The sequence below is a fragment of the Diabrotica undecimpunctata genome, chromosome 7, assembly GCF_040954645.1.
Source record: "Diabrotica undecimpunctata isolate CICGRU chromosome 7, icDiaUnde3, whole genome shotgun sequence".
Classification (NCBI taxonomy): domain Eukaryota; kingdom Metazoa; phylum Arthropoda; class Insecta; order Coleoptera; family Chrysomelidae; genus Diabrotica; species Diabrotica undecimpunctata.
In genome coordinates, this window is record NC_092809.1 from 61,236,874 (window position 1) to 61,249,735 (window position 12,862).

Consider the following 12,862-nt stretch of genomic DNA (forward strand, 5'->3'; position numbering starts at 1 on the left):
ATCAATGGTGGCATGTGATATTTGCCTTTAAAAAGTCACACCTAATCATGACAGTAAAATTCTCTCGTTAGTAATCCCATTGTAAATCATGAGGATAGAACTCATGATGCTATCCCGACATGGTAAGTATTTGGTATTAAATTTAGTTTACTCTCAATATTAATATCAAACTCTAATTTTAAATGTATCTGCTTTGAAAACGTAAATGATATATGTTTTGCTTCTCTTATAAATCATCCTACAATGTTTTTTAACACTTTTCTGCTTCTGGCCAGTATCACAATATCACCTGCAAATGTGGACAATAAAAGGGAAACTATGGAGAAAGAATTATTTCATAAATTAATAATAACATTTTCAGGTACATTTTTATTTAGAAAATATAAATATTTAATAAATTTTAATAAAAGCACACGTTGCTCAGTACATATAGTATAATACTTTAAAAATAATAAAACAAAATATCTGTTTTATATCTGCTTCAAATTATCACAGTCTTCCCTAATTTTGCTGTGTAGAAGAAATGGCAGGTTGCTGAATGAGTTTTGTCTTCAAAATATTGGTCTTATTACTCAGAAAAACATTTTTTATACCCCAACAGACATATAATTTTTATGATTAAAAAAGAGAATCTATATTCTCTTAAAAAAATTGGTTATATTTAGGTTAACAGGTTTTTTACCTTTAACTTTAATAATGGAATTTTTGGCTGACGTATTGTTTGTGCTGCTAGGTTTATTCAGTTCTGCATGCAGTCTTTTGGCAACATGATAGTCACCATGATTGAGAAAGTCTTCAAGCGGAATATTCTTTTTACATTCTGAGCAATAGTTTTCGTTTGGTTCTTCAGAATTTCCGAAATATTCTGAAACGGTCAGTTCTGCAGATTTTCTCTTTAAACCTTGATTTTTTTGATATTCCTCTGTTGCTGTATCTTGTTTAGTACTAGTGGAATACTCAACTCCATCAAACGATTCTTCAATTATATTTTGGTTTTTCCAAAAAATTGAATTACAACAATAATCCATATTTTCATTTATAATACTTAACTTTACCGCGTCTACAGTTTCTTCTTTTGAAGGACTCTCGAAATATTTACTAAAAAACGATTTCGAAGATTCCATTCTGCTTTCCAATTGTTTTGTTTGATTCACTACTTCTGAAACAGTTGGCACATTACTTTGTTCACAATAGTTCGCTAGAGGCTGACTTGAAACACATTCCGGATAAATATCTTCAAAATAAATATATGATTTTGGGTCTTCTTCTAAATCTTCCGTCGAAGCAGAATAAATCGAAACATTTTCCACATCCTCATTAAAATCTGTAATGCTGTCGACATCAGTTTCATTTAAAGGAGTTTCTGATAAATTTTCTGTATTAGTTTGGTTATTTGGTGATTTTTCGTCTATTTTTATGGGGGTTATACTTGTATCTGTGGATTTTTTAAAAAATGATGTGATATCTAATCCAGATTTCTTCATATCTTGAAAATTACCAACGCTCAATCCAAGAAACGTGACATTATACGATTCGTCAGGCCGTTGACAATGTTTTTTAATTATCTCAAGACAATCCTGCGCTATTCTTGATCGTTCGTAAGAGTTCAAAGGGTGTGTTCTAGAACTGCTAACATCCCTTTTATTAATTTCTTGTGCAAAACTTACAATCATTTGTTTGGCTTTTCTGTTGTTTTCTTCCTGATCTTTTTCTAGTCGTTCTGATATTTCTGTTGCTAGTTCATTTGTCCAATGTTGAACGGCTGCGTGACTTGTTAAACTGGTTCTTCCAGGAAATCGCTTACAACATCCAATAGATTTTGAAATTAATTTTGTTACTACTGGCTCCATATCGATCCCTCTCGCCAGCGTGTAGAGCCAAGACCTAAAAAAAATGAATATAAATGTATATTTTAACAATTTAATGCACACATTAATTTCGTGCTCGAGCACTGTAAAAAAAATGAATTTTTTTATTTCATAATTCGATTATGAATGTAAAATATTTAAAAAAAAATTATTTTATGGGGCGTAATAAGTGTATTTTTCGTAACAGGGGCGTATTAAAAATATATAAAGTTTTTTTGGAATTTTTAATTTAGTAGATTAATTATATTCTGTTGTAAGTATTTTTACTAGAAAATTTAATATGTATGTATAATTAAAAGCAAAAACACATTAGAGGCGTGGAAGTAAGTAAGGGTGTAGATATTAAAAAAATTTCAAAAAACGAGTCAGAAAAGGTCATAAAACGTTTGAATAATGAAAATAAACTAAACTGCAAATGTAACATAAAAATATATACTACTCGACAGATACGAAGATAGACTAAAAATGACTAAATGGCTAAATCTGGAAATAAATAACAACTTCGTCATGAATGGGTCAGAAAGTGCCATAATACGTTTGCTTAGCGCTGTATTACGGTCGAACGTGTGAGACACGGGCAAGCCGCCCCGTGTCAGACACAGGATAATGCATTAATTGGATAAAAAGGTCTAAATAAGCATAAGCTTAATATAGTTATATAATATATATAATATATGGTATAAGTTTAAGTTAAATATTAATAAAACAGCTCAGAGAAATAACTCTAGGGCCTGACATAAGATGGGGTATCTTCATTGCAAAAATGGCGTGCACTCTATCCTCCCTGCAATGACATGCTGGATGAACCATACAGTCTGCAGTAACACACCCCGAGGTATGAGCAGGAACAAATTGTATCAATACTCATACGCTTATGAAACGCACCTGGCGGATCATGAGTCTTCACATTTACTCTTTTTCAACTTGTCTTGAGTGAAATGTCTTTAATCTTTCCTATCAGCCTCTCTTCTCTAACTCTTGTGTTTCTTCCGACCCCGAATGACTATTAGGTTTCCGAGGGCAGACGGGTCACTATATTTCCTTCTAGCTACTTGTCTGTAGCACCGCTACACCTGATGAACATAGGTCTGTGCCCGTGAGATTATGGGAGCATTACAACCTGTACCAAGAAACCACTCAGCTCGCACTGCCTTTGTCCATCCATATTTGTATACAACAACTGATGCGTTTATTAGAACTGATAAAGCCTCCACCAACACCTTCGTATAGCTGCCCGTTTAGAGTTATGGAACTTCATCACCGTTTTTTACAGAAGATGTCCAGAATGTTCCGCAAAGAGGAACCTTAGACCGACTTAAACAAGCAAATATTCCAGCGACCCAGCAACTAAAGGAATAATATTCATATCTTAAATAGCTGCTGATCAATACATGTCAAGAAAAACCCTTAAAACCAACAAGTCACTCATTGGGAGAGAAGTCCTGAGGCGGATTCATCTGCTACAGTGAGGTTGACAGGACACAAAGACGAGACATCGCTGGTGCTGCAGGGTGACAGATATAGAGAGCTGGCAGTCGAAGTGGATAATAACCTGAAGTTACCTAGATCTCTAGCACATGTGGGGAGATTTTACTTTACTAGTTTTTAATATGTAGTATACAAATAAAATCTTTACTTAAGTTTAAAGTATGTCATATTTAGTTGCCTGTCGCAATAAAACAACATTATAAGGCTACATTGTCCTTAGTCTAACAATCTAAGTTTTTAGTAATAATTGAGGTTCCAAAAAAAATTGCTCAGTGATCATATTGAATAATAAGATTGTAATGTTTATAAGCATCTTATTGGAGTTTATTTAAAAAAATACATTTGACTAGGGTAATTATAGAGCAAGAGCGCACCCTTCAAAATTTTTTGTTGACTTTACCGAAAAAGTAAAGAAACACTCTATTTTAATGTCTTCTTTGGTGGAAACTAGTTAAAGTGTCAAAAATAAAGAAATACAAAAAAAGTAATACTAACCCAAAAAAACCTAATAAATATCACTGATTTTTACTATTAAATTATGAAAAAATCGGTAATATTGTTTATAATAATCAAGATTTTTAAGATTTCACAACAATATGGCGGACATGCGCATGAAGGTAACTTTTATGTACACTCGACATTGTTGCTGAGATATACATTGTTGCCTTTTAAAAGATATACAAATTTCACTTGAAAGATTTAATCTAATATAACGTTGCCACTTTTCACTTTTAAAAGATCTAAAAAAATTATTTGAAATATTTAAGCTAATCTAACCATAGAGATATATATAATACAAGATAGACTGCGACAGAGAAAACTGACGCAAAGCAGACCCTGCATCTTTTTCTAATGGTCCGGGTTTATCGACTACGTGACCTTCTAATTGGTCATTTAGGTCACGAGGTCGATAAACTTGGCAAATTAGAAAGGGATGCAGGGACTGCTTTGCATCAGTTTTCTCTGTCGCACTGGGGGAATGGGCTGTTATTGCAACGATTAGTCTATCTGGTATTATTATGTCTATTAACGTAAGTAAACCTAAGCTAACCTAATCATATCTAACCTAAAACTGCTAGGAAACCAGTAATTTTTTGTTAAAAATAGGTAAGAATAAAATATTTGAAGCTAAACCTAACCTAAACCTGCTAATAAACCAGTGATTTTTGTAAAGAGAAGGTAAAAAGAACCTGTTAAAATAGATGATTAAAAATCTTTTATATTTTTTTTTCATAAGAAAACATACATATTTTGTATAACTATAACAACACTGGTTAATTGCCCTTTCTGAGCACCTGAAACGGTTGTCATTAGTGCCATTTCTTATTGCTTCATAGTTTCTCTTATAATGGCAGTGACTTTTAAAAATAACACATATTTTAAATGAAAATTACATTAAAAGGAACATTTTCCACCAAATAAAAATCCATATCCATAGAGATCCTGCCCTCTTGCTCCTCTAGTACCTAGTACCCAAAGTTTAATTAATACTAAAATTTAAAAAAATCTTACCCACTTTTCTTCCCAAACTTGTCTACAAGTTGCTTTTCACTAAAGGACACCAATTCTGCCATTTTTGATATTCCTAACTCGTTTATGACCTCCTGACCAAATTTACCACCCAAACCCGTTAACTTGTTTATAGGTACAGTTTTAAAGTAATCTGCGATAGCATCTTTTGGCAAAATAGTTTGTTTATTCGGTTTGTGCAAACCACATGCTAGTTTGGCTAGTATTTTGTTATGAGCAATTCCAGCTGAACATTTATAACCTGTAACAACAAAACTTTAGTCAGAAAAATAAAAGAGGAACACTGACAGCTTCAAAAAACAGATGGAACACAACTACTACGGAACAGAAAAAGAAATATGGAGAATGATCAGAGGACAAAGAAAAAAGATGAGAAAAGTTATCATTTTTTTATAATTTGCAAACAACCATTTATTAGAACCAATTAGAACTGAACACACCACAGATTATAATATCCGGATTAAAGATATAACTGTCTAACTAAAATATTTGATAACAAACCTGTCTGTTTTAAAACTTCCGCACGTATTTCTTCTGCTATAACACCACCCAAACACAATTTTAGATTACTCTCTAAAAATTCTGTGCTATTTTGTAAATTATGTAAAAAATCTCTCGTATCACAGCCAACAACAAAAGTATTTTTTAACTTATCAATTGTTAGATCATCTATTCCATCTTGAATTTTCTTTAAAACAGATTCTGTTACATCTAAATATGCTTCGTCCACTGAAGCTCTTTCGAGAAGAGTTGTGAAAGTTTGTAGAACATCGGCAACTCGTTTCCCTGCATCTCGATATCTATAATAAGAAATTGTTAGCACAATATTAATTATTGTTATAACAACTTAAAATAATTTTCTCTTGTAGTGATACATTGATTTCCAGATTTATAGATCGTGGTTTAGAATTATAAAAATGTATCATTACAAACAATTGACAGATTACTCACTTTGTAAGATCAGCTTTGCCCCTAACTTGTGGAACTTTGGCTAAAATGATTTCTGGACATTTTTTTTGGGCATCTTCCCCTCTCATGTGTCGTGTGACCCCCCTGTCCCTAGCTGGATAATTTACAGCAATGATTCTAAAATTAAATTAATATATAATATAAGATCTGCATTGATCATGTCAAAATCGAGCAGCTCATAAATGTACATGTGCCTAAAAAACAGACATTTAAAAATAAAAGTACCAATGAAGTGAAGTAAAGGTGAAGTTTAGAATATAAAACCACAGGAAAAAGCTTACATTATAAGATCTATATTCTGATGTTATGACAGAAGTGGCTATCATATATAGTGGCACATGCATAGAACAAGTAGTATCTGCTTGTTTTTACCATTATCAAAATGCTACAAACTAGTACTATACTGACTTATCACAATATTACCAATAGTTACTTAAAGACTTATCGCAACTGATGCCATTCTACAACTCCTTGTCCGTCTACCACTAACCATCGTTTAGTGCAAGTTGCAAAGGTCTTTGAAAGATTGTGTTTTTATAGGCAGGGCGTTTTCTAATCCAGAGTCGAGACATATCTGATTATAATATATTTATTTATTAATGGAATCCATTTACAAAAGTTTTAACAAAGCTACACCTTAAAAACAATAATTTTTTTTAAGATATCAAACATCTCAGAATAATAAACTATAACAAACTTTAATACAGCTATCAAGGGTACATTAGTCCTGCATGTAAAAAAGATCACTTATTATAAGATGCCTTTTTATTGTTTTTTCAGTTGTTTTTTAAATAAACTAATTTTGGAGTTAAAAATATTTATTTGTCTTGGCAGGCTATTAGCACTCCTGACCAAGTGTGTAGTTGGTTCATTGATACCATAATTAATGAAGTGAAATGGAATTGCAAATATTTCCAATCATCTGTTGTTTCTACTGGGTACTTTGAGACTAATGAGTGATAACAATTGAGGACAAACTATAATAGTATTAATGACTTTGTACAGGAAACATAAATCTAACAATGTCCTCCTTGACTCAAGTGTTGGTAAATCAATACTATCTCTTACCCACTGATAGTCATATTCCTCTCTCTGGTATCCACTCCTTAAGCTGATATCCTCAAAAAATTTATTGGACCCTTTCAATGTGACAGTTGTATAGTGGGGACCATATAACTGATCCATACTTTAGAATGGGCCTAACGAGACTACAATAACTTGTTCTAAATGTGAACAAAGACAGTTTTACAGATGTGTGTTGGATAAATCCCAGCACTTTCATGTGTATCCTGGGATGATTAGCCCTGTTCATTACTTGATTGATGTGGCTTGAGAATGACAGTTTGGTGTCTAACCAGATTCCCAAGTCTGATACTTCATTTTTAGAGGCAAATGGCAAGTTATTTATAAAGTAAACAAATGTAATTGGTTTTCTTTGCTCAAAAGTGTCATTTTATGAGATTGGTTTATGTTAAGCGAGATTTTGTTTAAACTGCACCAATTATAAATCGATTTAAGATCTTCCTATAATAGAAGAGCATCATTCCAGGATTTAATTTTTCTGAACAGTTTTACATCGTCAGAAGAGTACAATTTTTTGTACTAAATCGACCAGAGACAAGCAAAATAAAACAGGGTCATAATGGGCATCCCTGATGGTATGATAGCCTTTATATCAAATAATCTAACAATAAATTCCTACCCTCCACCACGCCATTGATTATATTGAACAACAGCAATAGGTTTTCCCTCCAGTGCTGGATTAAGTTTTTCTTCAACTTGACAGTAAAAACAATCCATATCTAACAAAATTACTACTCTACTAAAATGTGACATCTTTATTTTGAATCACTTATCACTTAAATTTATTACCGGTTTTAAAAATTAAGTTTTTAAATTCTAATTAAAACATTTTCTATTAATCATACCATAGATAATCATACATTTGAATTAAACGTCAAAATGTCTATTTTCAGCTTCTTTTCTGTATTCAGGTATACCTATTCTATATTCAATTCTATATAAATCAAAAACTATTATTAGAACTAAATTTAGCAGCTAATTTATTGTGTGTGCCGTGTATTTAAAATAGTGAGAGGTAATTATTATAAACTAAAAAATTACATGTCATGTGTATGGTTACTTTTATAGAAGAAGGCCAGTCACCTCTTATCAAAGTCATGGTAAACTCCATTCGCTTAGCTCGGGCATATTTTGACAGATTCATTGTCGGAAACCTATAACACAACAATTCCTACTTCTCAGTATTAATAGCTCAAGTATCCTGCTATTACAGACTTCTTTCTTTAAAAAAAGAAGAATTATTCTAAATAGTCCAAGTGTATACTAAACCCATCAAATTTTGGGTAGTATATATTTAAAAAATATATATTTAGTTGTTATAATTTAACTTAACTATTTATTATATGGTGCAGATAAATAAATATTGATTGTTGGTAATTCGCAAAGTTCTATTTTATTTACTATTTAGTTTGTTTACTATTAATATTGGCTATGAGTACAGGTGCTTGGTTGTATAGTAATTTCCAGCCACTTTTAGTCTGTCAAAAAGTAACTAACTTCGCAAAAAAATAATTACTAAATTCACTAGACAGTTCGGACTGGAATTAGCGAACCGAGTTTACAATGAATACACAAGGTATGATCACAGTATAGACAACAACAGTTGTTATCTATACTGTGGTATGATATTGCGAATGACATTTGACAGCTGGCCCAGGAGTGTGACGTAGTTAAGATCGCCACCTCGAACCATTATTACAGCTTAACGTACACATTAATTTTGAAATTATGGTTAAAAAGTGATCTAATTTTTTTTAAATGTTTTGTTTTGGTTATAATTGAATAAAAAATATATTTTCAGTAGCGTAAAACAATGGTAAAACCTTTACTTCTCTTAGAGATTCAGGCAATTTTTTTTTGTTTTCATACATATAGTAATAATATAAGTACTCTTTTTGTATGCAAATCCCTTGAAATTTAAAAATTTTCTGCAGAGGAAATACTGTGAATAGGTAAATAGTAGTAGATTTGCTTATTCTGATTCACTGTCACTCACTTCCAAGCAGTTTTACTGAAATAAAAACAAAATAGAGTACAATAGAGAAAAATCTGTTTTACAATTGGCGGGTGTTGGGGAAAAGTGATATAAGTCGAAAAATGTAAAAAATGAGTTAAACATAGATACCACTTTCAAATGCATGTATCTTTGATAGGGTGAAGTGATATAAGTCAATATAATAGGCAAGCAGGTGTTATTTGTTTGCGTTACATGATATAAGTATTTTTAATATCATTTAATATAGTGAAAAATGTTATAAATATTCTAGTACTATTTGTTTTGCCTCCATCTGCCAGACAGGAAAAAAAATTTTAGAGAAAACTGAAATAAGTCTAGTTATAATAGTCTTCCCTATATAATTTTATGATTAATATTTGTGAATAGTGATACAAGTGCAAATATATCAAAAGTTATTGGTAAAATATGATTGTGAATAAAGGTATATGTAAAAATATATCACTATTCTCATTAAAAAATATAGGGAAACACATTATATGTTGACATATCACAAATGTTTTAACTCCAAAATTGAAAACTGATGATATATGTTGAGATATACTAGAAGTTACGGCAATAGAAATTCAAACTGTGCAGTTTTAGGTCGACTTACCTCGCTTTTCCCTATTAAAATAATGACCGCTTTGTTCCCGCTCAATCGACTTGTCTGTCATTTGTGGTTTAGTACTACACGTGTGTTACTGTTGGTTTTATCCACTTTTGTTTTGATCTTTTAAATGAGCTTTAAGTATTCGAGAAAAATGTAATAAGTAGTGTAGTGATAGTATACCTCACCTAGTTGTAATATAACATCAATTCCTGTTCGAGATTATTTAGTAATAGCCGTGAGAAATAAAAATTAGAGGTTATGGCATCTCAAAGAAGCAAATTGATTTTCAAACTGTTGGAAGAAGATAATGTAAATACTGGAGACCTCCAAGGTAATAATTGTTTATTTATCTGTACAATGATAATTAAAACAGTAATATCATTATTTTTTATACGACATACTAGATTAACAACATTTATTTTTGCGTAAAAGTTTTCTAGATGCAACTCAACTATAACTTGGTGAATATGCCTATTGTTTTTGGTTAACTTTAATCAGTGGCGTTACTTTAATTTGTATCTCTAAAAATTTTAAAAATTAATGTATGTAAAAGTTGATGCTTAACTTACATACTCAATTCCAATTTCAGATTTCCTATCATTTTATACATAAAATAATATATTTTCGGTTTTCTCTAGAGGGGACCGAATTTCCATAAAAAGTAAAAACCAATCTTGGCGTGATTCATTTTTCTGGAAAAAAAATTGACAAAATTTATTAGTTTTTCAAAAATTTGATATTAATCTGGGTTTTTAGATGAAAATTCCATGATGGGCAATGCGGGTGTTTTCCTTGAAGAACCTGTCTTAGCAGATGAAGATAATATATCAAGTCCTGCACCTTCACTGTCCTTCTGTGAACCTAATGTTCGAAAGACTTTGGAAGAAGTTATTGATCAAGTATGTGGGATTGATGACGACGACAAAGGTTATCTGGAATATCCAGGTAATGAGGAGGCGTTTGATGATAGTGACGCGGACCCAGATTATATACAAGAAAGTGATACCGACTCCGATAATGACATCCCAAAGAAAAAGCTGCAAAAAATACAACAGCACTTATTGCACATGAGTCAGGAAGAGAAATCTTAAAAAATAAACCTTGACGAAAATCGCTAAAAAATGAAACTAGGCTAATTCGTGAGGAACGAAAGCAGAACAGAAACCTTGGGTTATCGTACACCACGAACAGTGGGAAGGTTATAAAAGCACGGACATGTCAGGAGCTATTAATTTACCGCTTAAAATGCAAAGACAGGATAACTGAAGAAAAACGACAGGAAATTTTCAAAGAATATTGGTCTTTAGCGAGCTTTAACAAACGCGTGTCTTTTATAGCTAGGCTTATAACAACAGACCGAAAGAAAACCACAAAACGTAAATTAGAAAACAAAAAACATAAAAATAGGCTTCTGAAGAATACAAAAAATGGCTACCTCACGAGAAAACCCCAGTATCGAAATTCAAATATCAGGAAGTATTTCATTCCATGGAAATAAAAGTCAAACAGCCTAAAAAGGATACCTGCTCCTGAAAACAACTAAAGATGCACAAAAAATGCAATAAATTCAAAATCTTCTTGATAATCACCAACAAGAAGCATCAAACGCTTATGAGGCTAAGCGTATAGATAAAAATACTGCGTTAGAAAATGAATCAAAAATCATTTATACGTTTGATTTGCAACAGTGTCTCCCCACACCTGATCTTTAGACTTCAATAGCATTCTATAAAAGGCAGTTGCGGACCTTTAATTTAACATTACATAGATTTAATGATAATCAAGCAATGTGTTTTATGTGGCATGAGGGCGTAGCTAGACGGGGTGCAAATCAGATTGCGTCATGCTTATACAAGCAGATTTCACATATTTCACCTGAAATAAAAGAGATCACCTTATATTCTGATACGTGTGCAGGACAAAACAAGAACTCTTTTCTACCTGCAATGTTCATGATGGTTTTAAAAGAGAATCCCAATCTATCATACATTAACCACAAATTTCTCGTTCCTGGTCACACCAACATGAAGTGTGATTCAGATCACGCAATCATAGAGAAAAAAAAAAAGAAAAGATATCCATGTTCGATAGAACACCCAGGAGACTGGATGAATTTGGTAAGATTATGTGGAAATAAGCGAACTTTTTTAGTTACTGAAATGTGCAGATCGGATTTTCTTGAGTTTTCTTCTTTGTATAAGAATGTCCTTCAACAAAGAAAAATTTACAACTTAGGAGAAAAAGTCATGTGGAAACAAATGAAATGGTTGAGATTTTCACAGAATCCTGGTGTCCTTGAATATAAAAGTAGCTTAAATGCATTTAAAAGCGTATGTTTTTTAAGAAAAGGTAATACGTGGCCTAAAACATAAAAATTCCTCTGTCATATAAAGGTCCCAATCCAATAAACATCGATAAAAAAAAGAACTTGGTGGAGCTATTGCCTTATATTTCAGAAACATTTCATGATTTTTAAAGAAATTTAACTACGAAGGAGGATATACCAAATATGTTACCCGAGGATGAAAATAGTAGTGACGAGGAGAGTGTACACACAAAAATTGAAATTTTTAAAAATTAAATAAACTTTTACGTTGTATTTGACCATAAATGTACCCCCTTAAGTAAACATAAAACTTTTCAGTTTCACATTTTTTTTGTTAATAATTGTGAAAAGTGATATAAGTCATATTTTTTTAAAAAAATTGTACAACTAGGTCCGTTTTACTAGTAGATCTATTTTAATCCAACAAATTCAAAGCCATTTCCAAAAATTGTTTAACGAAAATACCTTATTTGTATCCGTAACAACAATATTAAATTTGAAAAAACTATAATTGCGTTTTTCTCGAAACTTAAAATTTAGACTTATACCACTCTTCTCCAACACCCGCCAATTCAATATGGTTTTTTAGATGAGTTATGATGAAATTTAGTAAAATAAAAAATATACACATTACTATAACCTACCGATTATTATATGCAAAATTTACTTATCAAACAATATAATAATATGAAAATAAGACACAAATTAGTTCAAACGCAAAACACAATAAATATCGACTTCAGACGACTTTACAGCGGCAAGACAGAAAGCTTGTATAAAAACATAAGTTCAACAATAATATCGGTTATCAATGGTGACTATTGCAAATTGCAAGTTATGAGATAATAAATATATTTTAAAGTATCTTAATACTGACTGAGTCATCTATTTTAAAACAGAAAAATAATTTTGATATATGCTTATATATGACTGTGTCTTTATACAAATGGTGTTTAGTTACTATTTATTTATACTGTATAGTATATAGTAGT

General features: G+C 31.4%; 2 protein-coding genes across 4 annotated transcripts; one reads left to right on the forward strand and one right to left on the reverse strand.

Moving 5' to 3' along the window:
• Nucleotides 1–356: 356 nt before the first annotated feature.
• PolH (DNA polymerase eta) lies at nt 357–7,918 on the reverse strand. 3 transcript variants are annotated; one of them, XM_072537432.1, is made up of 5 exons: nt 7,784–7,918; nt 5,838–5,972; nt 5,388–5,686; nt 4,869–5,127; nt 357–1,884 (listed from the first exon to the last, which is right to left on the reverse strand). In XM_072537432.1, exons 2-5 carry the CDS (start codon nt 5,921–5,923, stop codon nt 633–635), a joined length of 1,896 nt encoding a protein of 631 aa, XP_072393533.1. In that variant the 5' UTR covers nt 5,924–5,972; nt 7,784–7,918; the 3' UTR covers nt 357–632. The 3 variants fall into 3 exon arrangements, with proteins under 3 accessions (XP_072393533.1, XP_072393531.1, XP_072393532.1); XM_072537430.1 differs by lacking the exon at nt 7,784–7,918 and adding an exon at nt 7,558–7,777; XM_072537431.1 differs by lacking the exon at nt 7,784–7,918 and adding an exon at nt 6,924–7,134.
• Nucleotides 7,919–9,006: 1,088 nt separating this feature from the next.
• On the forward strand, nt 9,007–12,428 carry LOC140446779 (uncharacterized). Its single transcript, XM_072539367.1, has 2 exons — nt 9,007–9,875; nt 10,301–12,428. The coding sequence occupies exons 1-2, from the start codon at nt 9,803–9,805 to the stop codon at nt 10,633–10,635; spliced, it is 408 nt and encodes a 135-aa protein (XP_072395468.1). The 5' UTR covers nt 9,007–9,802; the 3' UTR covers nt 10,636–12,428.
• Nucleotides 12,429–12,862: the final 434 nt, after the last annotated feature.